The sequence below is a fragment of the Lissotriton helveticus genome, chromosome 11, assembly GCF_964261635.1.
Source record: "Lissotriton helveticus chromosome 11, aLisHel1.1, whole genome shotgun sequence".
Taxonomy (NCBI): Eukaryota; Metazoa; Chordata; class Amphibia; order Caudata; family Salamandridae; genus Lissotriton; species Lissotriton helveticus.
In genome coordinates this window covers 1,084,010,463-1,084,037,873 of record NC_136072.1, presented here as the reverse complement: position 1 = coordinate 1,084,037,873, position 27,411 = coordinate 1,084,010,463, and the positions used below count along the sequence as shown (strand labels likewise).

Genomic DNA, 27,411 nt, shown 5'->3' with positions numbered 1-27,411 from the left:
CAACATTTTGTAAATTTGGGAATGTGTCAGGTTCCATGGATGTTGCGTGGGAACACCCACAGCAACACCCTTTCATGCAGAGTAATTTGTGAAAGGGGCCCATGTTTACATTGAGTTCCTTTAACCCCTTGCATGCTGCCGCGATTCTGCGCCTGTGCGGCAGAATCGTGAGTGGGCGGGTTTATGACGGCCCCCAGCCGTCATCAGCACACGAGCGCCGTAGTGCATGACGGCCGGGGGCCGTCATCAGCATGCAAGGGGTTAAGTAATGCAAGCACCTTTCTCATTGGTGAGTTCCTAATGAAGGAAAACAAAGAAGAGCTGCATTCAGGTTCCATCAATTTCGACCGCCATATTGGAAGGGCAATGACTCCGTACTTATTATTAGTCATTGTTTCCGACATAGATGTCCCAAGAAGCAATACTACCACAATTGTTGAATACAGATTCATTGTCCTTATTTCCACAATTTACCGCACTCTGCATACCAGTCTTTTCTTGCACCTTGCCATGTGCGGCTATAACAATGTTATCCCTCGCTGTACACCCCTCGCCCTGCCGCTGGTTGGTAACCCAAATTAAATCAGCTGGTAGAGGTCTAATTACCGCTTAACCATGGGTTTGGGTAACCCACGACCTTGGTCGGCGGATAGTCCTTCAATGACGGTTCTGGCAGAGAATTACATCACAGATCCGATATATATACACATGCATGAGGAGGAAGAGAAGAACAATACGTTTTTCCATTTCTTTTTTGTGTGCATTGCGTACCAAAACTCCTGTTGTAATTGTTAAAAAAAAGATGTGTGACCATTGATATAGTGCCTCCCGAAGTACAAGCCTCTATGAAGTGGGGGTATACCTTTAGCACAGTAAACCAGGACCTATTGGGTTTGCCAATGCTTGTTTAAAATGGAGTGTGGCCCCTAATTCTGTTTTCAGGGCATATAAGTGTAGGCTTCGAACGACAGTAGCCTGGCAACTCTGGTAATATCTTGCCCTTACAAAGTGCTGTTTAGAATTCAGCTTGTTTATTGGCTTCTTTTAATGCTTTGCTGTTACCAGTGCTTAATTTGATCAGGTGGATTCCAGTGCTAGGCAACAGCACTTAATTGTCAACACTGGCGCTTGTGACAGTCTGCCACAAAGCGGCGCTGTCTCAGATGACCACTACAACAGTCAATTATTAATTTAATATACATAAAAAATTACTATTACCTGCCTCCCAAGCCATTCTTATAGCTTTAGGGGCCTGGAATAGCCTGATTGTCACTCTTCTGTGGGTAGTAGTTGTGTTGGTACTATCTTTGGCAGCGCTGGCAGGTGCAATGTGTGGTTTAAGCTGCAGTGGCCTCCTGAGCAGAGCCCTGGCACTTATTTATTTTCAAATTAAGCACTGGCTGTTATTGCTGCAAAGCAAAACACACAAGATGATGGACAGAATGTTGCACTATGGCAAAACATTCACCCCCAGTCACAGATCTGGGTTTAATCCATCATTAGTTTGCTCACCAAGCCACCCCAGTTTAGACTTGGCCATATGCAAATCAGTCTTGGCCCTGTGCCTCATGGGAATAGTCCAGCCCGAACTGCCAAACCATGTCTTTTCTGGACCAGAATAAAACATCCTAGGACCGGTTTCTGGCTATCAGCTGTCTTCAGCCAGGATAGATTGACTCCCGTGGCCTAGTGAGCACGGGACCCACGACTGGGCATACCCTTCCCACATAGGGTGAACAGCAAAACACACAAGATGATGGACGGAATTTTGCACAATGGCAACACATTCACCCCCAGTCACAGATCTGGGTTTAATCCATCGTTATTTTGCTCACAAAGCCACCCCAGTTCAGACATGGCCATATGCAAATCAGTCTTGACCCTGTGCCTCATGGGAACATTCCAGCCCGAACTGCCAAACCATGTCTATCCTGGACCGGAATCAAACATCCTAGGACCGGTTTCTGGCTATCAGCTGGCATATAAGTGTAGGCTTCGAATGACAGTAGCCTGGCAACTCTGGTAATATCTTGCCCTTACAAAGTGCTGTTTAGTATTCAGCTTGTTTATTGGCTTCTTTTAATGCTTTGCTGTTACCAGTGCTTAATTTGATCCGGTGGATTCCAGTGCTAGGCAACAGCACTTAATTGTCAACACTGGCGCTTGTGACAGTCTGCCACAAAGTGGCGCTGTCTCAGATGACCACAACAACAGTCAATTATTAATTCAATATACATTAAAAATTACTATTAACTGCCTCCTAAGCCATTCTTATAGCTTGAGGGGCCTGGAATAGTCTGAGTTGTCACTCTTCTATGGGTAGTAGTTGTGTTGGTACTTTCTTTGGCAGCATGGCAGGGGCAATGCGTGGTTTAAGCTGCAGCCCGCCTCCTGTGACGCATTTCTATTCCTGGAAATACTGCAGGTGTCAGACCCTCCCCCGAGGCGGATATTTTCCCATGTGGTGAAGGCCAGGCCCCTGAGCCTGTCTACAACCCAGGAAGATTGGCAGGTCAGGTGAGGAGTGGAAAAAAGCTAAAAACTACACCGTTATCTGGTGCTGGAGTGAAGGTCGGTGCTTTGGAATAAATAGGCTCGTGTGGACAACCCCTCCACAGACCTCCCTGCTGGAAGTGCACAGGATCACAATGAGGACACTCTTAGCCTTTCTTCTTGTGGCAGGTAACATCGCCCCCACCTCCCCGGCTCTCCTTCTGACACAGTCCTCCCCAGCTGGAAACTCTGGGGCAGATTTACAAGCACCATGCGCCGCCGGTGCATCACGTTGCGTGACGCACCGGTGGCGCAGCCTGCTAAAGGATATTTACAAGCACAGGTAAAGTCACCCTGCGTGACTTAACCCGTGCTTGTAAATATCGCCCATGTTCACGCAACACTTTGCGTGTTAGGGGCGGGACATGGGTGTTGCTGTGGGCGTTCCCACGCAACACCCATGTCCACTGAGGCATTTCCAGATTTATGAGAAATCGTAAACCTGGAAATGCTTCAGTTTGCTACGCCACCATAGGGGTGGCGTAGCCAATCGAAACGAGGAGACATGTTTTCATTTCTCCTGGTTTTTTCCTCTTTCAATGCATACTGCATTCTACAGCACGTATTGAAAGAGGAAAATGCCTGCAGTGATTGCTTTTGTGCAGGAAGGGGCCCCTTCCTTCACAAAAACAATCTCCCCATGGCGCAGGCATCCTTGCACCATGGGGCAAGGGTGCCTGCGCCGGCGCATGGCAGCTGTTTCTGCGCCAGCGTAGGGGAGAGCACAGGAATGTGACATATCATTTTAGATATGTCGCATTCCTGTGCTCTGAAAGTGCCGCAGCGTGGCACAGCCAAAGGGCTTGAAGTGCCGGGCTGCGGCACTTTCTTGTAGATCTGCCCCTCTATCTCTGCCGGGGGCATCTCTGCTCTGTCTTTCTTTGTCATTCACTCCTTTCTCATTCCAGAAAGCCTCCAGCTCTGGCAGGAGAACTACACAACAGGCTCCAGTTAGTGGATGGGTGGATGGGTGTAGGGATGTCCTGGTTCCCATATGGATGGCACCGCGCACACGAGAGCTGACGCAATCCACCTCCTATGGTCCTACAGGCGGAGGCTGCCCCAGCCTCTGACGAGGGCCCTCAGACCATCATTTTCTATTAGGTGCTGTCTCTCCTGGGAGGTACCATTCGTTCATGGGGTGGTCTCACGGGGGATGTGTTCTTAGGTCATGGTACAGTCTCAAGAAGAAGGTGACCTGAACACGACACCGGGGAGATGCTCTTAGACATTAGATGAAGTGCCCCTCCCCGTAGCAGCTTTTAGTTTGTTGCACTCTCTCGCCAGTGACGCCAACTTTCGACACTGCACTGTCCCACCAATCAGGTGACCCTAGAGTCGAAGGTACTGTCCTATGGAAGAGGTGCACATATAATTTAGAGTACTGTCCCATCAACTATGGGTTCTTGAATCCCTGCGCTGTCCCATCAGCGAGGCGCTCTTGAATTCCCACACTGTCCCATCAGCGAAGCGCTTTTGAATACCTGCTCTGTCCCATCAGCGAGGTGCTCTTGAATCCCTCCACTGTCCCATCAGCGAGGTGCTCTTGAATCCCTCCACTGTCCCATCAGTGAGGTGCTCTTGAATCCCTCCACTGTCCCATCGGTGAGGTGCTCTTGAATCCCTCCACTGTCCCATCAGTGAGGTGCTCTTGAATCCCTGCACTGTCCCATCAGCGAGGTGCTCTTGAATCCCTGCGCTGTCCCATCAGCGAGGTGCTTTGAATCCCTGCACTGTCCCATAAGCGAGGTCCTCTTTGAATCCCTGCACTGTCCCATCAGCGAGGCGCTCTTGAATCCCTGCACTGTCCCATCAGCAAGGTCCTCTTGAATTCCCACACTGTCCCATCAGCGAGGTGATTTTGAATCCCCGCACTGTCCCATCAGCGAGGTCCTCTTTGAATCCCTGCACTGTCCCTTCAGCGAGGTGCTTTGAATCCCTGCACTGTCCCATCAGCGAGGTACTTTGAATCCCTGCACTGTCCCATCAGTGAGGCGCTCTTGAATCCCTGCGCTGTCCCATCAGCGAGGCGCTCTTGAATCTCTGCACTGTCCCATCAACGAGGTGCTCTTGAATCCCTGGACTGTCCCGTCAGCGAGGTGCTCTTGAATCCCAGCTCTGTCCCATCAGCGAGGTACTTTGAATCCCTGCACTGCCCCATCATCGAGGTACTTTGAATCCCTGCACTGTCCCATCAGCGAGGTGCTCTTGAATCCCTGTGCTGTCCCATCAGCGAGGTGCTCTTGAATCCCTGCTCTGTCCCATCAGCGAGGTACTTTGAATCCCTGCACTGTCCCATCAGCGAGGTACTTTGAATCCCTGCACTGTCCCATCAGTGAGGCGCTCTTGAATCCCTGCGCTGTCCCATCAGCGAGGCGCTCTTGAATCTCTGCACTGTCCCATCAACGAGGTGCTCTTGAATCCCTGGACTGTCCCGTCAGCGAGGTGCTCTTGAATCCCTGCTCTGTCCCATCAGCGAGGTACTTTGAATCCCTGCACTGCCCCATCATCGAGGTACTTTGAATCCCTGCACTGTCCCATCAGCGAGGTGCTCTTGAATCCCTGTGCTGTCCCATCAGCGAGGTGCTCTTGAATCCCTGCTCTGTCCCATCAGCGAGGTACTTTGAATCCCTGCACTGTCCCATCAGCGAGGTACTTTGAATCCCTGCACTGTCCCATCAGCGAGGTACTTTGAATCCCTGCACTGTCCCATCAGCGAGGTGCGCTTGAATCCCTGCGCTGTCCCATCAGCGAGGTGCGCTTGAATCCCTGCGCTGTCCCATCAGCGAGGTGCGCTTGAATCCCTGCTCTGTCCCATCAGCGCGGTGCGCTTGAATCCCTGCGCTGTCCCATCAGCGAGGTGCTCTTGAATCCCTGCACTGTCCCATCAGCGAGGTGCGCTTGAATCCCTGCTCTGTCCCATCAGCGAGGTGCTCTTGAATCCCTGCGCTGTCCCATCAGTGAGGTGCGCTTGAATCCCTGCTCTGTCCCATCAGTGAGGTACTCTGAATCCCTGCACTGTCCCATCAGCGAAGTGCTCTTGAATCCCTGCGCTGTCCCATCAGCGAGGTGCTCTTGAATCCCTGCGCTGTCCCGTCAGTGAGGTGCTCTTGAATCCCTGCGCTGTCCCATCAGCGAGGTGCTCTTGAATCCCTGCGCTGTCCCGTCAGTGAGGTGCGCTTGAATCCCTGCTCTGTCCCCTCAACGCGGTGTTCTTGAATCCCTGCTCTGTCCCATCAGCGAGGTGCACTCTTAATGCATAGGCTCTCTCTGGTCGGTGAGTAGCGCCTGTCATTCAGGGGCATGGTCCTCAGAGTAAGGCTCACTGCTCTATCCCTCAGTGAGTTCATCTTAACTCTGTGCACTGTCCTATTAATCAGATGCTCTTAGGTCACTGCACTGCCCCACCAGTGAGTTGTTCTTAGCTCTCTATCCTGCCTCACCAATGATCTACTCTTATACTTTAGAGGGACAGTCACATTTGAGAGATGCTCTTGACTCTGCCCCATTCCTAAGGTGCTCATACGTCATTGTACTGTCCCATCAGTCAGATGCTCGTAGATCATTGCATCCCAACAGCGAGCTCCTCCCATCCCTCAGAGCCACTGTCCCATGTGTGAGGTGCCCCTTAGCTCACTGTCCCATCAGTGAGGTGCTGTCACCTCATTGCAGCGAGGTGCTCCTAGTTCACCGTACTATGGGCCTCATTTATGAGGCTGTGCGTCACTTTTACGTCACCGGTGCGTCACTTTTTGTGACGCACCAGCAGCGTAAAAAGTGTGCCTTGTTGCACCATATTTACAAAGTGACGCATCTAGGTAGATCACTTTGTAAACCCGTCACTTTGTAAACCCCTGCGCTACATTATACCTGCGCCAGGTATAATGTATGCTGGGGGCGTTCTGACGCAAGAAAAGGTCATAGAAGTGACGCAGTGAAATGTATAAGATTTCACTGCGCCACTTCTAGGACGCAAATGCGTCAATTTCTTGACGCGGGCCCTTTCACATGGGGCTTGCCCCATGTGAAATGACATATTTCTGGAGTTGCGTCACTTTTGTGCCATACAGGTACGTTAGAAATACTGACATATCTGTAACTCCTTGCGCAATGATGCGTCATTCTGTAAATATGACGCATCATTTGTGTCGCAAGGAGGCGCTATGAAAAGTGACGCATCGCTGTTTTCATGCAGCGGTGCGTCACTTTTCATAAATGAGGCCCTATATCATCAGTGAAGTGCTCACCCACTGTACTGTCCTGCAGCTCAATGCACTCTCCTGGCGCTGAGGTGATCTTAGCTCATCTCACTGTCCCCTTAATGGCATGTCTGTATCTTACTGTACTACCCTATCAGCGAGATGCCCTTAACACTCGGAGACGCTGTCCCAGAGCTCAATGCACTGTCCCAACTGTGAGGAGCCCTTGCACCCCACAGTCACTGTCCCTTAAATGGGCGCTTGTCGTTCATTGCACTCTAAGCTGCTCTTTTTACTCAGTCTCACTACCCTGTCTCCGATTATTGACCTGCTTGGGGCAGCCCCTGTAATGCCAGTGTTGGTACAGTGCAACCCTCTCAATAGCCAATGGACAGAGATCTTGCAATCAAGCAGTGGCCGCCCATGCATGAAACCTCAGGGATGTGTAGGTGAGTCAGTGACAGGCAGTGCTTATAGAACCCCAGAGGCCTTCAAGCGAAGGGCTACAGACATGCGCCTCGGCGACCCCCAATGCTGGCTCCAGCCAGATCACTATAACTGAGTGCAATGGAGGCCTTCAATCATGGGCTGATAAAGCGCGTGCCCCTGAGTGTAGACTGAATGACACTCACCAACCCTGCAGGTTTCAAGGGCACTGAGGGGTCCTCTGATGTCCCATCCATTGAACACTTTATTGTAGAGATGCTTCTCACACCTGGAGGCAAACTACACAATAAAAAAGAGAGTATTTCCTAAGAGCTCAGGGCCCCTGGAAGATGAACAGCGTTTGGGTGGAGTTGGCCATGCTTAGTTGTCCCCAGACATACCAGGTCTTAAGTGCCTCTGGCCCATGCAGCAATTTCTCGATTTGCTCATAGGCTCATGTATGGGACTTTTTGCACTCTGAACCATCAGCCTCCATTTTCCATACTGCACTCTGAGGCCTTCATACACCCTTTCCTCATGCTGCACTCTCAGACCTCCACCCACCCTTCTCCCGTGCTGCACTCTGAGACCTCCATCCACCCTTTCCTCATACTGCACTCTGAGACCTCCATCCACCCTTCCCCTTCCCTCGTGCAGCACTCTGAGACCTCCATCCACCCTTTCCTCATACTGCACTCTGAGGCCTCCATCCACCCTTTCCTCATGCTGCACTCTGAGGCCTTCATCCACCCTTCCCTTGTGCTGCACTCTGAGACCTCCACCCACCCTTTCCTCATGCTGCACTCTGAGGCCTCCACCCACCCTTCCCTCGTGCAGCACTCTGAGACCTCCACCCACCCTTTCCTCATGCTGCACTCTGAGGCCTTTACCCACCCTTGCCTCATGCTGCACTCTGAGGCCTCCACCCACCCTACCCTCGTGCAGCACTCTGAGACCTCCACCCACCCTTTCCTCATGCTGCACTCTGAGACCTCCACCCACCCTTCCCTTGTGCTGCACTCTGAGACCTCCATCCACCCTTCCCTCATGCTGCACTCTGAGACCTCCACCCACCCTTCCCTCATGCACCACTCTGAGACCTCCACCCACCCTTTCCTCATGCTGCACTATAAGACCTCCATCCACCCTTTCCTCATGCTGCACTCTGAGGCCTCCATCCACCCTTTCCTCATGCTGCACTCTGAGACCTCCATCCACCCGTCCTTTGTGCTGCACTCTGAGACCTCCATCCACCCTTTCCTCATGCTGCACTCTGAGGCCTCCATCCACCCTTTCCTCATGCTGCACTCTGAGACCTCCATTCACCCGTCCTTTGTGCTGCACTCTGAGACCTCCATCCACCCTTTCCTCATGCTGTACTCTGAGACCTCCACCCACCCTTTCCTCATGCTGCACTCTCAGACCTCCACCCACCCTTCCCTCATGCTGCACTCTGAGGCCTCCACCCACCCTTTCCTCATGCTGCACTTTGAGGCCTTCATCCACCCTTTCCTCATGCTGCACTCTGAGACCTCCATTCACCCGTCCTTTGTGCTGCACTCTGAGACCTCCATCCACCCTTTCCTCATGCTGCACTCTGAGGCCTCCATCCACCCTTTCCTCATGCTGCACTCTGAGACCTCCATTCACCCGTCCTTTGTGCTGCACTCTGAGACCTCCATCCACCCTTTCCTCATGCTGTACTCTGAGACCTCCACCCACCCTTTCCTCATGCTGCACTCTCAGACCTCCACCCACCCTTCCCTCATGCTGCACTCTGAGGCCTCCACCCACCCTTTCCTCATGCTGCACTTTGAGGCCTTCATCCACCCTTCCCTTGTGCTGCACTCTGAGACCTCCACCCACCCTTCTCTCGTGCTGCACTCTGAGACCTCCACCCACCCTTCCCTCATGCTGCACTCTGATGCCTCCACCCACCCTTTCCTCATGCTGCACTCTGATGCCTCCACCCACCCTTTCCTCATGCACCACTCTGAGGCCTCCACCCACCCTTTCTTTGTGCTGCACTGCAAAGCCCTCATCTTCTCTTTCATCTTGCTGCACTTCTAGACTGGCTTCCATCTTCCATCGCTTATGCTGCACTCCAAGGCCACCATCTTCCCTTTCCTCATGCTGCACTCTGAGCTCCACCTGTTTCATTTCTTCATACTGGTGACGTCAGCATGATGCTTGACATGGCTCCTCTTCTTCCTCTGCAGTGGTCGCTGCTGAACATGGGGCCCCGGACATGAATTCATTATTCAATTTCAGGTCCATGATCAAGTGCGCCATCCCCTCCAGCAACCCTCTCCTGGACTACAACAACTACGGCTGTTTCTGCGGCTACGGAGGCAGCGGGACTCCACTGGATGACCTGGACAGGTGAGTAAGAGCACCTTCTACCTTCCAAGAGAGGTACCTTTTCTCCAGTTTTCTCTTACCATAGATGTTTCCTGATCCACCCTTCCCTCACTATCTCTCCTCCTCTCTTCTTTCCATCCTCTTCTTTCTTGCTCTACTTCTGCCCCCACACCAGGTTGCCTTCTCTTTTCTCACTGTTGTTCTCTCTGATTTATTGTCATGTGGTCCTGTAGCACGTTTGTCAACTAAGACAGATGGGGGCATATGTACAAGAACTTAACGCCCCCGTAGCATCAATTTTTTGACATTACGGCATCTTTTTTGTAATCATATCTGTACAAGTTGCCGCTAACTGCAGTTAGCTGTACTTTTCCTGTGTAAGCATGACTTTTTAATATCACCACTTCTGTAAGCGGGACTTAACGAAAACGAAATGCAAGATGGACGTTCCCGTGCAAAAACTGCCGCTAACCCCACTTCGTGATATTTACAATGAAATTCCCATATGGCGATAACGCCCCAAAACTGCCGCTAAGTCCAGTTAGACGCAGTTTTTTAAGAACAGATAAAAGCTGGTCTTAAAATTGGTGCAAACACTTTGGGCCTCATTTCAGAGGTTTTGATGCTGGACAGCACTGCAAGGAATGTTGCAACAAAAGATAGTTAGAAAACTATACAAGTGCCAATGCTGTTATATTTAGTAAACCTTCTCAAGTTCTTCACTATAAGAATCAAACTTAATGTGAGTGCAAAACTTGGAAATCAGTCTGAATAAATCACTTTTTATTCATATTTTTAGAACATTTGTTGGTTAAATTTCACCACATTTTTACAGTCAACATACAAAAGCCATTTCACAATAAAAGCAATGAAAAAACTTCATCCTCAACTTTCACACTTCGTTGATCAACAATACACATTCCATTCTTACACTCCCACACACACCCGACAACCATACTTTATTTACAAATCAATATACAATAATATATGTACTTAGAAGATCTTGTGGTGTAGAGAAAGCTTTCTCTACACCATAAGCTCTACACCATAAGATCTTCTAAATACATATAATTGTATCAAAATGCTCTAAAATGAACAAATTGTTGTCTATGGTAAAATTAGATGCATTATTGTATATTGATTTGTAAATAAAGTATGGTTGTGTGAGAGTGTAACATTGCTTTCTGTGCCTAGCAATGTGTATTTACACTTGACAGTGTTTCAATGCAGGGGTTCAGCTACCAGTGGTGCAGTCGGTGCAGTGCCTCGGGCCCAGAGGTGGGCAACTACAACAGCCCTGCAGCACCCCCAAAATAACTGTGTCTGAGTTCCGAACGTGAAAGAGCATTGAAGATTACTTCAAATTTTGGGGCATATTTGCAATAAACTTGCATAGCGCTGTGTTACTCCAAAATTGGTAACGCCATGCTCCGACAGTTTTAAAATGCAGGGATGCACTGTACTACTTACAAAAATACAGCGTATCCCTGCATATCCCTAGCGCTGGTGCTAAAAAAGCTGCCTAGCACCAGTGCAGGCATCTTGCCGCCATGTTGCAAGGGTGCCTGTGCTGCAAGGGTGATTGTTTATGTGCAGGAAGGGACCCATTTCTGCACATAAACAACCTTTAAAGGTGATTTGCTGTTCCTATGTGTGCTACAGAATGCAGCACACCTAGAAAGAGCAAAATATGAGGGGAAATTAATAATTTCTCTTCATATCACCATCCTAAAATGCACAATGCACAACGCACATCCCCATATTGCCGGCTATCACCGGATTTCATCGCCGTTTTAGCGCGCAATTATCAATACGCATCAAGTAGGCAAATTGAAATCCGGCGATAGTCGGCGATATGGCACATTTGCGCATGAAAACAAACGTTGTTTTCATGCGCTAATGTATGCCTTGATAATATGGGGGGGTGGATTCAGCGTTATGATCCACTCCCCCATGTTATCATTGCCCTAACACCTGGTCAGAGCAGGCGTTGGGAGACCTGCGATAAACGAGTTCATCGCAGGTCTACCTCTCCCAACGCCTGCCTTGGTAATAGGGTGTTCCCACCTCAACCACATTTTACATTTGGTTGGACGTGGGAACGCCCACTTTGCATGTCATTAGCGATGTTAATCGCCGACATGCAAAGTGGGCTTGCGCCAGGCTTTAAAATGCCCTTGTTAATAGGGCTCTAGCAGTATCGCCGCTTTCTCGGCACAATTCGGCAAAAAAGCGGCAATACTTGCCCTTGGTAATATGCCCCCAGGTTTTACCGGGCCTTAGTTTTTGGTGCTGCCCATTCTTATAAATCTGGAGCTGCGTCAAAAAGCAATGGCTGTTTCGGCAGAATGCCCACTGCAAACCCATTGCACGCCCCTTTCACGCTACGTGAAGCGCGAAAAGGGGTCTTAGTTACAAAAGGGCATTAATCCACGTTAAGTGGCTGGGCGCCACTTTGTAAATAAGGAGAAGGTGATATCGCCAGCAGATCATCTCTAAAATTGAAGTTCTGGTGGCAATATCCCTTATAAATATGCCCTCTATTTTCTTTTCCTTTTGCCTTGGAAATATTTTGACATCTGTGTACCCCTTTCACACACATTTACACAGAATTTCAATTGCAACTGGAATACATGACCATTGTTCTATGTACTCTGCAGAGAGACTAACCCACTGACAGGAAGTTTACTTTGCCTTCAGCCTCAGCATCAGAGATCTCAATCAAAGCCCCTCATAATCACCTGTAATGACTCCAAAGTATGCAGTACACAAGAGTAATAAGATGCACAAAAAAATACAGGAACACAACATGATGAAATAGCTAACACTCTTGGGAAATGTAAGATTAGGTAAACCTCATGAAATGAAAGAGCAACTAAATCGCTGACATGCATTACCTTAATGTTTTTATCATTCATTGGGCTAGATTTGCAAACATTTGCTCTGGGTGACGCAAACCAGTACAATTTTTGTGTTTGTTATTTTTTGTTATTTACTTTCTATTTTTTGGTTGTTTTGCGCTGGAATGTAGCCTAAAAGTAATGCAAAGCAGCGAGAAGCACTGCCTTGTGTTACCTAGCAACAAGGTGGCATTACATGGGTGTTACATGAACGTTCCAATGCAACCCCTCATGCTGTTTGATACAAAAGCCTATTTACTAACAATAGTAGACAGGGTTTTGTGGAACACCATTTGAAAGTATGTGTTAAAAGGAGAAATATTTCAATTTCTCCTATCTTTTCTGACTTTGCATGTGTGCTGCACTGTACAGTACACATACATGGTAGGACATGTTTTAAAACTGGTCTAGGCATAGTATTTTGTACTGGAAGGGAACTCTTCCAGTTAAAAAACATGGTGCTATACTCATGCACACCCCTTTGTACTATGGTGTACAGGTGAGTCTGTGGCGCTTGGCAGCAGGATTTTGGACCAGGGAGAGGGGAGAAGAGTGCCATATCTCTATAGTTATGGTGCTATCCTGCTCTCTCCCTGCCATGCAACGTAGTGCAACATATTTGGCTGCTTTGCTGCGTTGCGTGACACTTTTGTAAATCTACCCATTGTTTGTAAATCAATCCATGTTTTTGGCAGTAATGCTAAGGGCATGAAGATAGGGCCAGGTTTAATGTCATAGAGCAGATAACTGTCTACTGAAAGCGCATATTTCTCCCATTGCACTTGTCTCAGATATTTGGAACAACTTTGCAAGAAAAGAAAAACCCTGCTCATCTTTTGGATCAATTTTGTGGTGGAACAAATATAGAAGCTCAACTTCTAAAGGGGCTAGCGACCCATAGCCAGGGCCTGGGGTGTCACACTGGGGGAGATTAGCATTCTCAGGGTTCACAGGACCATATACATAACTCAAGATTAGCTTTATAACACTTACCAGTACTGAGGACAAAGAGCCAAATCACAAGTGCTTACATCCAGTCCAATGTGTGACGACTGGGAAAGGGTGGGATCTATGCCTGTGAATGGCAGACATCTGGCGTCATGCAATGATGCAGACTCCGATGCCCGAAACTGACAGCATCACTGGGCAACAGTGGATACCACTATAGACTACAATGGCAATGAAGGTAAGCCCTGCGTTGAGCATCACAATGCAGAAAGTTGATTTATTGTCTGGCTTCCATCTCCTGTTTCAGAGAGCAGTGGGCAGGCAGCCTGGGACAGACATCTCAGACTTAAATACATCAATTTGTTTAGAGATACGATCGCATCCCTAAATAAATTGATCTATTTAATTTTTTTTAGGTAAATGTGTAGGAATTTGAAATGTGTACTGCCCCTGGGTAGCACCACTAATCTGAAAATTGTTCCAGTACCACTGCCTACTACTAGGGACACATGAGCTTTTACAGCACTGGGAACTAACTTGCTGTTAACTCTGTCCGAATCCCTCCGCTAGAGGAGCCAGACCTTGAGCAGCAGAATCCACTGAAGCACCTACAGGGGCACTGCGAAGGCCTATTTGTGCATGCACTGAATGGTTAAGCAGTGCACTTTTTTGTAAATGCAGAGTGATAAATTCAGCCCTGGCTGCCAGCAGAGATTAAAGAAGAAGTTATGCCCATGCTGCTGCATGAATTCTGAGGACAAGACAGTCACTATGTTCAGCCTGATGGGTGGAGGGCAGATGAAGGCGGTTCATTAAAGAACATAGATTTACTTAGGATAGAGGGCTGGAACTTGTAAAATGAACTATTTGAGTGTTGTTTGTTTAATTTCATGCTACAAAATATGCTCAGGTAACTTTAAAACAACTTTCTGTGGTTGCAAATGCACAATTCTTCCTTAATAGTTGTCCCTCTGAGACCTGTGGAAACTGTCCAGAACCTCAACAAACAAGATTTTGCTCCTCAGAGTGACATTCTGAGAGATGAGGAACTCAAGTAACTGTTATATGCAGTATACTGTAGTAGAGGTGTGTAAACCAACAAATTACCAGGGAGAGCCGAGCCAAGGGTCTGTCTTGGCTCTAAGAGTTCACAAATTAGCTGAGCCATGAGCACATTTGGAAGGGGAATTGTGCAACACAAATTATGTAAACTTATGATAGAGTGTCTTCAAAATAAGTATGGGGCATATTACCAAGGGTGGCGATAGGCAATTATCGCCGGTTTTTGGCCGCTAAGCCCTATTAGCAAGCTGTCGCTAACTGATGTTAGCGACAGCTTTTAGGCGATAGCGAGCGGTTTGGGGTCCGCTTTGCATGTTAGCGATATTTATCGCTAATGACATGCAAAGTGGGCGTACCCAACCTGTTAGCGACTGTAAGCAGTCGCTAACGTCGCTATCGCCTATTAGCAAGGCAGGCGTAGCGATGGAAATATTCCCACTATCGACAAACACCAACGCCTGCTCAGACCAGTTCTTAGCCATGTTATCCAATGGGAGGTGGATAACATGGCTAAGAGCATTTCGTCGCAAATGCGTGAATATCGCTGTATTCTGAGCGATATTCACGCATTTCGCCGCTATCGCTGGATATTTTAGCACAATGGAGAAAAACGTTGCTAATAGCATGTTTTCTCCGTTAACATATCCAGCGATAGGCAGCGATAAAAAAATCGCCTCTAAGCCTATTTAGCGATAATTATCGCTACTTGTTGGTAATATGCCCCTCTATTTCTTTAACAGGCCTTTAACCTTAGTACATCCAGTTATGTCACTGCATCAAGAGGCATTTATTAAAAGTGAAAGATTTTAAACATGAACTCAAACAATCATGCCTTCGCCACCACCCCTAACAACAATACCGTATGTAAATTAAGAGGCAAGTCAGCTTTCATGTGCACTCTATGTATAGGCTATATTCTTATTTTACGCAGAGCAACATTATATTCCTTTAAGTCAAACACAAGAGAGATCTCTGTACAGCACACATCATCAGAATTCCAAGGCTTTCTCATATGCAATAATGAAAAAACATAAGAGGCACGATAATATACAGTAATTGCCTTGGATCACACAATGTGGTCAAGCGGCCAAGCCAGGATTACTCTGTGGCAAGTTTTCACAATGTGTAATTCAGCCTCTAAATTGGCAGATCCTTCTCGCTCCTCCTTGACATTTTTGTTTAATGCTTTATTTTTCATTCTGGGTGTGTGAGATTAGGACATGAGTATCAGACAGAAGTCACATGAATGCTCAGCTCATTTTGGGCTCAAGGGCTCAAGAGGACCTCGAGTGGAACCAGAGCCTGGCATCTGCCTCCAGCCTTCAGTGGCTTACCCTCTTCTATACTTTACGTTGGGTATTCTGTGCCCAAAATAAGCTTAATTTCTGCTGCCAGTGTGATACCCCTTTTGTATGTGAGGATATCTTAGCTTGCACTACTGCTGACCATCTTGTTTCTGTGCAGTATGTGAGGAGAACTTGCACTGATGTCAAATGCTGCATATTGTGTGTGTGCTTATAGACAGGCTTGGACTGCCACTACAGATGCTGTTCATGTTCTGTGCATGTGAGGGAAGCTTGCATTGTTTCTGGTCATATCAATATGTATTCTATGGGTGTGAGGGAAGGGTATTGTCCTGCCCGCTGCTGCGCCTGTTTTGAATGTGAGAATCTTGCTATGAGTGTGAGTCAAGCTTGCACTTATACACCCCAGTGGTGCTCCTTACACTTGTATCAAATCTGAAATGCTGCTTATTAGTTGTATCTAAGGGAGGCGTAAAACAGTTCTGCTGAGTGCCACACTTGTTTCATGTCTTTGAAGGAAACTTGCAGTGGCCCAGCAGTACCACACATGTTCCATTTTGTTGAAGGAAGCTTGCACTTGCTGGCCTTACAGTACCACAATTTTTCCATGTCTTTGAAGCAAGCTTGAACTAACCCTACAGTACCACACTTGTTCCATGTCCGGAGGAAGATTGAACTGGCCTTGAAGTGCCACGTTTGTAGCATGTCTTTGAAGGAAGCTTGCACAGACTTGCCCTGTAATAGCACACTTGTTGCATATATTTATGGGATGCATGTACTGGCTGGCACTGCAGTACCAATCTTGTTCCATACATAGCTAGCTCCTTGTGTTTCAGGGAAGATTGTGATGCTCTTGACCAGCGCTGTATGTCTTAAGTGTGTGTGCCAAGGACTCGCTGTGCTCCTGCTCCCCGTGCTCCATCTATTTCTGTGGGGCATAGGTCCGGCCAAAAAGGCACTTTTAGCTGTATCTCCCACCTCATATTGTCTCAAAAACAACACATAGTCTTGCTCAGGGAAAATGGGCTTTAGATTAACCTACTACAGTTGTTCATCAAACAGGGTGTCATTCACATATTGGTTCAGCCCTTCAGAGCAGCGCAATTGGGCAGTGGATCAGCCCTCTTCAGCCATTGCCTTTGTTGCCAATGTCTGGCTCTGCCTAGTAGACAGTTGTTGGTCTTTAGGATGTAAGGTAGTCTGAGTAACAGTATTTTGCCTGCTTACCCTGAGTTACTCTCCATGCAGAGTAGTCCAACCTCAGGATTTACTTTATTTAGTTCACCCCCCTCCCCAGCAGCTCACCTGCAGATGCAGACTAGTGCCACTTGAGTAAGGAGGGTACCAGCAGCTCTACTGCCATTGCTCCTTTACCACAGCTTTCTTATGCAGAGCACCAGGTATCTCTGCTGCAAGCTTCAAAACCATGCCACCATTTTGGAAACAGTATGCTGCATGCTCCATCATTTTTCATTGTTCCAAGATGGCAATCGAAAGTGAAGCTTTACTATTTAATCTATTTATTAAGCACATGTCCTTCTCATGTAGTTGGCAACACAAGATGTGAAGGACGCCAAGAACAATCTCTTCTTTTTCTTTCTTTCTTTCTTTCTTTCTTTCTTTCTTTCTTTCTTTCTTTCTTTCTTTTTTCTTTCTTTCTTTCTTCTTTCTTCCCATTCTTTCTTCCTATGCTTGTATCACAGAGAAAACCACCACCTTGTTTTTCAGAAGGGAAGTGAAACTTTGTTTGATGCTAAGACTCTTCCCCACAAACGTTCACAACAATCAGACTCACAAAGCAAGCAGTACGGTTGTATGATGTTACAACGCGTTTTATTACAACACATGCTGTTACATCGCAGTTGTTACTACGACTGCATGTTACCACGCTATGCCTTTACACCGCAAGTCTTTACATCGACTTGTGCTAGGTGGCGTGCTAACATTAGAAAAGTGTAATTTACTATTCCAACTCCAGTCCACTTATCAGTAGGGAAGGTGTTGGGATAGTAAACTACACTATTTTTAATGTTAGCACGCCATCAAGCACAAGTCGATGTAAAGACTTGCGTTGTAATGGCATATCGTGGTAACATCGTGGTCATTGTAACGACCGCGATGTAACAGCATCGCGGTGTATTGTCCGCGTTGTTAATGATGTTTCCCAGCAGTACTGACCCAAGAGTTGCTGGGGAGGGACTACATAACCTCAGTGGACATTCAAGCTTCAGTTTAGCTCACCTCAACATCTTTGAATTGCACTAGAGCACCAGATACTCAACCTGTGCCTTCTATGCCACCACCTGTCCCAACTCTGCTCCTGCCTAGTGAGTGGTGTACCTGTGTGTGAGTGCAGGATAGCTACCATGTTTTGTGAGTGCATTGTGAGAGATTTACCTGTGTGAATGCATGGTTAACATTGTCATTTATGAGTGCAGAGTAAGGCAAGTTGAAAGTTGTGTCTTTGTGAGTGCAGATTGAGGCATGTGCCAGTATGAGTGCAGCATGAGGGGTGTGGCAATATGAGGGTAGCAGTGTAAGTGTGGGATCCCTGCATAATATAGTTTTGTGTACATGCACATTACAAGGGCCAAACCTTTTGACTTTGGTAATGCTTTTAAGGGTTATGGCTTTGACTTGCTGAAATGCAGTGCAGGGATTGGAAATATAATAGTGTGTATGAGAATGGTAGTGAGTTCTGATATGTCAAAGGAGGTTGAGGAGTGTCGGGTTTAGCTGACAGAGTGATATGTCACCCTAGTAGAGCATTTACTGGAGTTACCTAATGAGGGGGCCAAGTTACTTTGCTTGTACTAAGGCACATGGCAAACGAGCTACGTCACTGTCTCAATGCTTATATTTGGAAATGCTTGCTTCCATTTGACAATATTATCTGGTCAGTATTTGTCTATCAATAATATCTGTCCTTTTTAATATAACCTGGACTGCATTTGTCTGATAATACCTGGCCCGATTTGTCAGTATCACATGGCTTGCATTTGTATGTCAATATCTGTTTTTGAAAAAAATATCACATGGGCTGCAAATGTTTGATAATGTATGTGTTTCATCAATATCCCTTAACCGACTGGGATATGGATCTGTTATGGTTTATTTGTGGGGCATCGTTATCTGCCATTCCCCAAGTCAATAATGCACTAAAACAAAGTTTTCAATGTAGTTTCTTAAGGAAGCGGGGGGCATATTACCAACAAATATCGATATTTATCGCTAAGTAGGGTTAGCGGCAATATTTTTATCGCCGCGCATCACCGGTTTTTATCGCTGAGATAACTTGCTATTAGCAAGGTTTATCTCAAAAGCTATAAAAATCCAGGCGATAGCAGCGAAATGCGTGAATATCGCTGACAATACAGCGATATTCACGCATTAGTGATGAAATGCTCTTAGCCATGTTATCCACCTCCCATTGGATAACATGGCTAAGAACTGGTCTGGGCAGGTGTTAGTATTTGGAGATATTCGCGCTTAGCGCGAATATTTTCATCGCTACGCCTGCCTTGCTAATAGGCGATAGCGACGTTAGCGACTGCTGTCATTCGCTAACGGGTTGGGTACGCCCACTTTGCATGTCATTAGCGATAAATATCGCTGACATGAAAAGCGGGCCCCAAACCGCTCGCTATCGCCTACTGTTAGTGACAGCTTGTTAATAGGGCGATAGAATTATTGCTGCTTAGCGCCCGAAAACGGCCTATCGCCCTCTTTGGTAATATGCCCCGCGGTCACCTGTTTACCTTAAGGCTCTAAGGTAATTGTTAGATCACATGCTCCTAGTTTAAGCATATCTTGGACTGTGCTAGCTTTAAGACCTTGAAATTGTTTCTATTTGGTAACAGATTTACTGTAAGGCTCAGCACCATGTAAACTTCGCACCGGATCCACTCACCTAGATGTCAGTGGAAATCAATTTGCCATTGACTAACAGAAAACTTTCAAGTAGTAGCTTAAAACTATGGGGTACTGTAAAAGCCCCTATTGCCATGGCAATGTCACTTCTTAGGACGTTACTGTGGCGATAGGTGCTTCGCCAGGAGTCGCTCTTTTCAGAATAGAGTGGCCACCCTCTGGAATTCTTTACCACCCCATATTCGAGGGCTCACCAATTACCTCGAGTGCAGGAAATCTCTAAAAACCTTTCTTTTCCCTAGTTCGTAGGTCCAGGGCCTCTTATGTTCTGTCACTTCTCCGCTGGTCAGCGCCGAGACGCCTCTTTGCTGGGGCAGCTGTTGCGCTTAATAAACCGGTTAACATAACATAAGATAACATAACAAGGCAGCGTTAAGCCACTTAACGTGGCTTAAAGCTGCCTTGTAAATAGGGTCCCCTTTCACGCTACGCTTAGCGTGAAAGGGGAGGGCAATAGGTGTTGCTGTGGGTGTTCCACCGCAACACCCATTGATTCTGACGATGCCTCCTATTTATAAGGGAGGCGTAAATTGGATGCAGCACCAGACTTAAGACTAAGGAAAACCTGGTCTTGTGGCTCAGGATTAATATTTCCTTGATGTGAGGATCCTTAATATCAATGTCAGACTATCAGTGGTACTTAAAGTCTATCCTATAATATTATTGGCACAATTAATTTAAAATTTGGAATATTGTTGTTAAGTATATATATATTTTTTTTCTCAATAATGTCAACATTTTAAATATCTAGTACCTAAATATAGTGATGTTTAATATTGTATTTACTAGAATCCTAACAAAGGTTCAAGTATAACACTTAAAATAATGAAAAATACAAAATAACATACCCAGAAGATTTATTAATTATGCCAGAAAGGAAAAGAAGGAAAGAAGAAAAACAACATAGTTTCTAATCAACAATAAAAGGAGGAAATACCCAGATACTATTTGGACAAACGATACCCATGTATACATTATTTTCATTACATGGAAAATTTATTAACAAAAATAGACAATCAAAACAATGATAAGACGATAATGGTGCTCATAGGGTTACACAAACATTGATGAAATACAGACAATATAATGTGTAATCGAAAAGGTGGCTGAGGAAAATGTTATACAAATGAGATGTTCAGGGCAAAACAAAAACAACACACAGCAAAAATGTGTCGTCTTCAATTAGGGCCACATGTAGGCGTCGACAGCATTTCCACCATAGTAGATTTAGATGGTCATCATCAGGACAAAACAATAAATATTGGAGCATTCTAAAAAAATCAGAAAAACATCTGTATCCTAGATTTGGTCCAAAGCAGGACAATGAAAGAGTTCCACTCACTGGAGGTACAAAAATGCCCTGCACAATTGAGATGTCGCTCTATCCTACATAGTATGTAACATATCAAGGGACTTATGTGGATGTGTCGCAATCCGAAGGAATCACGAGAAACGTCCACCAAGCAGCTAAACAAATGAATCAGCCACTTCTTCATTTGATTTCAAGTTGAGGGATGTATGTCGTTACAACCATGCTTTTTCCACGCATGCCTTTACAACGCAGGTTTTACAACGACTTGCGTTGGGGGGGCGCTGGATAGTGAATAGTTTAATTTACTATTCCAACTCCAGTCCCCGTGGATAGTAGGGAAGGTTTTGGATAGTAAATTAAACTATTCCCTATCCGACAGCGCCCTCCAGCGCAAGTCGTTGTAACGACTTGCATTGTAATTTCTGCGTTGTAAAGGTACTGCATGGAAAAAGTGTTGTTGTAAAGGATGTTTCCCAAGTTGAGTAGTACAATATATGTACACTGCTGGCATTCAAAATCCCAAGCGAAAGGATCACCTTCCCGTTATTAACGCCTGGTCAAACCAGCATGCCAGTGAACTCCCATTCCATACACCGAGCCAGAAAGTACGCGGCGTGCTTGACGCTCAAAAGATATCTTTCGAGTGTCATGCACAGTCACATCACGTCATGTACATCAAATTACTTGGTCCCTATTGGAAAAATGTTAATATGTTTCACCATCTGCCTGGTGGTATACTCTTGTGATCCTTTGACTGGTAGTCATATATAAGTGCTCTGATTTTCCATATACTATCAGGAATCTTTGCTAAACTTGAAGAAGTGGCTGATTCAATGTGTGCAATCTTTGATTGTGGGGATCCTAGGGCCAGATGTAGGTAATTCTATTTTACCGATTCATAAATACCGAATTTTACCGATTCGATATTTATGAATCGGTAAAATAGAATGGGGGAGATGTAGGTGAAATCGGTAATTGAATTACCGATTCTGTAAAAATCGGTATTTATGATTCGGTAAATACCGATTCGGTAATGCCCATTGATTCCTATAAGCATTGAAGCCCATAGGAATCAATGGGCATTACCGAATCGGTATTTACCGATGCGGTAAATACCGATTTTTGCAAGGGTGCAGGGGGTGTCACTTTGACACCCTCTAGCACCCCAAATACTGTCATGTGTGCCATGTGGCAGACAGGCATGCCCTAAGGGCACGTCTGTCTGTCACATGGCACAGGTGTGCATGCACACATGTGCATGCACACCTGGATTCGGTATTTTACCATCCAATTGGATTGGGTGGTAAAATACCGAATCTGTAAGGCCATAGGGACTCTGAAGAGTCCCACCTACATACCGAAGTTACCGAATCGGTAAAATTACCGATTCGGTATTTTACCGATTCGGTAAATTTACCGAATCGGTAAATGTAGCCCCCTACACACCAAATACCCATTTACCGGTCGGTAACGGCCAAAATCGGCCGTTACTGGTCGGTAAATGGCCTCCTACATCTGGCCCCAAATCCCTTCATGTTGCAAGTTGCTAAAAAAGCTATACACTAGCTCATGTGTTACTACTCATCGTGTTTTCTCCTTGGTGGCTTGTTAGATCCTCACTAAGGACTTTTAAACGAGTTTTTGCTCCTTAGCGTGTGTGAACTTTGATTTTGGTGATGCTCATACTAATTGATTAGTGTCACTTATGGCTTTTAAGCTAGTTTTTGCTCCATAGTGTGCACGATCTTTGATTGTGGTGGTGGTACTACTAGTTGATTATTGTGCCTATAATTCACCAGATTACAGAGGTACATATAACTCTTCATCTTGATTTAATCCTTTGGGGGGGCACTTTGGAGTGATAATATGTGTTTAGATTCTAGTTGACATCTTTTTCTCTCTCTGTCACCACCTTTCTCTGACTTTGGCACATAGTCGATTGCATAGTATTCGAGGTTGTTCTAATTACTGTCAAAATATGTTTCAATGTGCTTTGCTGTTGTGTATCTCGTATCATTATTTGTTACTGCTTGAATATGTTTGAGGACTCTCTTTTTCAGTTGGCAGGTTGTGCGTCCTATTTATTGTACTTTTCATAGGCAAACAGCTACATTCACTACATACTTGCTCTTGCATGTAATATGATGCATTATTGTGTACTCCTGCCCTGTTCCAGTTACAAATTCCATTTTGCTAAAGTCTATTTTACAAGCTTTTCATATAGTGCTGCTCCGAAAGCCAATGTTTATTAGTCAATGGCTGATCATTGTTGAAGTGGTCACGTGTCAATGCATCCCTTAGCGTCTTCACCCCTCTATATGTTATTGTTGGACGATTTCCAGCTTTTCCGCAATGGTTGTGTACATAAGCAATGTTTATGCATTATGGGTTTTGATTAGTGCCAATCCTAGAGAGACCTTTGTTATCAATCTTATTTTGTTTGTATCCTCCTCTTCATTCTTTATTTGTAATATTTCCTCCCTGCTTTTAGAGGTTGCAGGTTTTTTTTTAACCCAGATTGGATTGTTTTTTCTGGGGTTTTTCTGGCTTTAAATCACTGTGTGAACTCACACAACTAAACCACTTTAAAGCATCACTGAGTGTGGGTCATTTATTGTTTAACTTCAGCAACAGTACGGTTTGGTTTTGGAATTCAGAACGGATAGTTGCACTACTCACCTGCGCACCCACCAACAGTGCCAAGCCACCCAAAAGGATATATATACATTATACAAAAACGGAAGCGGGGAGCCCTGGTAATGACAAAGCCTTTTGGCATTTTTACAGCAAAGTCTTTAAGCATAGTGCAGAGCTGAAAAATGACAAAAGCATTTTACCACTCTAGGCACAGTACTACAGATCTGACATGTTAAAATACCATCCAAGCCAACCTGGAATGCAGACAGTTGTAGCTTTGTCCATCTGATAAAGATTCCGCCCTCTGCTTCCTTGTTCACTTGTTCATGGGAAGCAGTCTGTATTGACAGATCAGACTCTCTCATTTGGTAAGTGAATCAGTTATTGATATGAAAGCTCAGTACCGGTCAGTACAATGCGCGTGATTAAGCTTCACCCAACTATGTTATCATGAGTGAGAATGTCTTTCCTTCTCTTACAGGTGTTGTGAAGTCCATGATGCCTGCTACGACTACTCAATGGTGCATCCCAGCTGCAAGGGCATCTTCGACAAACCCTACATTGAGAATTACACCTATTCATGCTCTGGGACCAGCATCACCTGCAGCAGTATGTACCGTGGGCTCTGTTTACCACCTTATTCCTGGTTTAGTGGGTTTACGCAGTCCTTCACCCCTTCATTAACAGTTGTAGGGTTTTCCCTGATCTCTCTATTGACTCTCTACTTTCTGCAGTAGGATGTGCAGTTGTGAGAGTCACATCACACCAGAATGCCACAAAATCAGCTTCAAGGTACTTTGATCAGTGTCACAGAATAACAAGATGAGCGCATAACCTAGGAAAGAGACCCAAACTATAATAAACTTGTGACTAAGAAGAGAAATGGTAACAGGCTCATTACAGATGCCCTGGAGAATTCTGGGGCATATTACCAGGGGCCTTATAGCCGCTTTAGCGGGAATTTTTCCCGCTAAAGCGGCGATAATTTTATTGCCCTATTACCTAGCTGTCGCTAACACCAGTTAGCGACAGCTAGTAGGAGATAGCGATCATCTTGGGGCCCACTTTGCATGTCAGCGATAATTATCGCTAATGACATGCAAAGTGGGCGTGCCAAGATGTTAGCGACTGTAAACAGTCGCTAACATCGCTATCTCGTATTACCTACAAAGGCGTACTTTTGGAAATATTCGCGCTAAGCGCGAATATCTCCAAAAGCTAACGCCTGCCCAGAGCAGTTATTAGCCATGTTATCCAATGGTAGGTGGGTGGATAACATGGCTAAGAGCATTAGCTCGGTAAAGCATGAATATCGCTGACTTTTCAGCGATATTCATGCATTACGGCCGAATTTTATCGCTTTCGAGATAAACCTTGATAATAGCAAGGTTTATCTGCGATAAAAATCGGCGGAGCTCGGCGATAATAATATTGCCGCTAAGCCAACACAGCGATAATTATCGCTAGTTGTTGGTAATATGCCCCTTTGATCCCTGTGTAAGCAGGAGTTGTGCAGGGATCTGAATAACCAATTATCCAGAGTTGAGCATCTTCAGTAATTACCCGATGCACTACACCACACACTCTACAATTTCCCCAGGTACGTGTAGGTAGCTCAAACTTGTCAAAATACACTTGGGGGGGGGGGGAGGGTGGGGGCTGAAAACAATGGTACATGATCATTCTGGGATAGGAAGCACCAAAGTTCAAATATTGTGCTTCATTTTAGGACAGAACTTGCAATATGTGCTATTTATCACCCGATACATTCTGAAGCCCGCGGTGTAGTAAGATACAAGGTATAATAATATTGCACTCATAATCAGGGTCTAGGTTTAAATATTTGTCCTTCCTGTTTGATATCCTCAAAACAATTACGAGCAAAGAAGAAATTCACTTGTACTAAATAGTAAGGAAGTATAGAGAACAGAGAAAGCCTGTTGATCTCTCTCCAGCAAAAGTGAGCTAAGTAAGATTAGGCTTAACAGGACCCTCCCGTGCATGGTAGACCTGTAGTCAGGCCCTTTACTCTCGCAAGTAAGGAAACATGATTACTGCTTCTTGCTCTAAGGAGCAACCCTTTAGCAAAGTTCTGCACTCTCTGGAGGCAGTCATGTGACAACAGCTTCCAAGGCTAAGTAGCAGCCATGAAGATTGTTCTGTACGCTTCAAGGTCTTGAAAAGGCAGAAGACAGTACTACACAGGCATGCACCATCCGGCCAAGGCCACAGATGCCAGAGACTCAGAAAAGCTAGCAGGGCTGGGACAGAGCCAGACACCAACCAACTAGGATCTCAGGGGCATATTATCAAGGGGGTTTATCTCCACTTTTTTGGCTTTAAAAGCCAAGAAAGCGGAGATAAAATTATCTCCCTATTACCTAGCTGTAGCTAACACCAGTTAGCGACAGCTAGTAGGAGATAGCGATCATCTTGGGCCCGCTTTGCATATCAGTGATATTTATCACTAATGACATGCAAAGTGGGCGTGCCAAGATGTTAGCGACTGGAAACAGTCGCTAGCATTGCTATCTCCTATTACCAACTTTTGGAGATATTTGCGCTAAGCGCGAATATCTCCAAAAGCTAACGCCTGCCTAGAGCAGTTCTTAGCCATGTTATCCAATGGTAGGTGGATAACATGGCTAAGAGCATTAGCTCGGTAATGCATGAATATCGCTGACTTTTCAGCGATATTCAAGCATTTTGGCCGATTTTGATTGCTTAGGAGATATACCTTGATAATAGCAAGGTTCCTAAGCGATAAAAATCGCCGCAGCTCGGCGATAAAAATATCGCCGCTAAACCAACATAGCGATAATTATCGCTAGTTGTTGGTAATATGCCCCTCAATTCCTCACTGATGTCCCCTATTCTGCCAGTTTTCCCCCATTCTCATATCCATCTTTTTCTCTTCTTTATCCAGGTAAAAATAACCCTTGTGAAGCATTTATCTGCGAGTGTGACCGAGCTGCCGCCATCTGCTTCTCCAAGTCTAAGTACAACCCTGAGTACAAGAACGTGGATGTAAAAAAATACTGCAAGTAATGACTATCGAGGAGCAGGACCTGCCTCAGAAAATGCCCCCTATCCTACGCCTTAAGATCCAGGACATGTCTATGGAATGGGAGCTCCAGATTCCAGAATGGTTCCATGATTTATCCAGCAAGTAGAGCTGTGTTTATGCTCTTCAGCTTGTAACTTGAAAAAGTGTGTTTTGTATATGTCTGCTCATGGCATGTCCATGCAGTAGCGCACTATTGGAGACCCTTTATTTAATGTATCTGCTTGTTTTCACATCCAATAAATATGTTTCACAACTTTCCATCAATGTCATTGTTTCGTTGCTCTGTCTCTCTCTACTGGATACTCTATGGGCAACCAGAGAAGAAAATAACCCAAAAGCTCTTATTCACAGGCGCACGTGCAGTGCACTCATGGTGAGTATTGCATGCATACGTGTACTGGATAGTGATACCCATGCACAAGCCGGGGGTGACAAGGTACAGTCAAGTGAGGGTGTTGGAGGAGTGGGGGGCAGTGGTCCATGGCTGGACATGATATTGTCTGAGCATGACATGGGTTGGCCAAGGATGAAGATAGGTATTGTTTATTTTTGTAGATGATGGGGAGCAAATGAGATATTAATTGAGGCTCAAAGCTGCTTAATAAGGAATCTGACCAAAGACAGTGGCCGAGGCTGATGAAAGCCTAAGGAACTTTGGGGCATATTACCAACAACTAGCATTGTTTATCGCTAAATAAGCTTAGCAAATTTT

General features: G+C 45.8%; 1 protein-coding gene across 1 annotated transcript; it reads left to right on the top strand.

Moving 5' to 3' along the window:
• The first annotated feature begins 2,597 nt into the window (after positions 1-2,597).
• Positions 2,598-26,957, top strand: LOC144791512 (phospholipase A2, minor isoenzyme-like). The gene is made up of 4 exons (XM_078666225.1): positions 2,598-2,682; positions 9,398-9,560; positions 24,114-24,241; positions 26,559-26,957. The coding sequence occupies exons 1-4, from the start codon at positions 2,649-2,651 to the stop codon at positions 26,678-26,680; spliced, it is 447 nt and encodes a 148-aa protein (XP_078522351.1). The 5' UTR covers positions 2,598-2,648; the 3' UTR covers positions 26,681-26,957.
• Positions 26,958-27,411: the final 454 nt, after the last annotated feature.

Coding starts and splice junctions, on each gene's coding strand:
- LOC144791512 (XM_078666225.1), top strand. CDS start 2,649: ATGAGGACACTCTTAGCCTTTCTTCTTGTGGCAG. Junction 2,683..9,397: donor AGCCTTTCTTCTTGTGGCAG/GTAACATCGCCC, acceptor CTTCCTCTGCAG/TGGTCGCTGCTGAACATGGG. Junction 9,561..24,113: donor CCACTGGATGACCTGGACAG/GTGAGTAAGAGC, acceptor CTTCTCTTACAG/GTGTTGTGAAGTCCATGATG.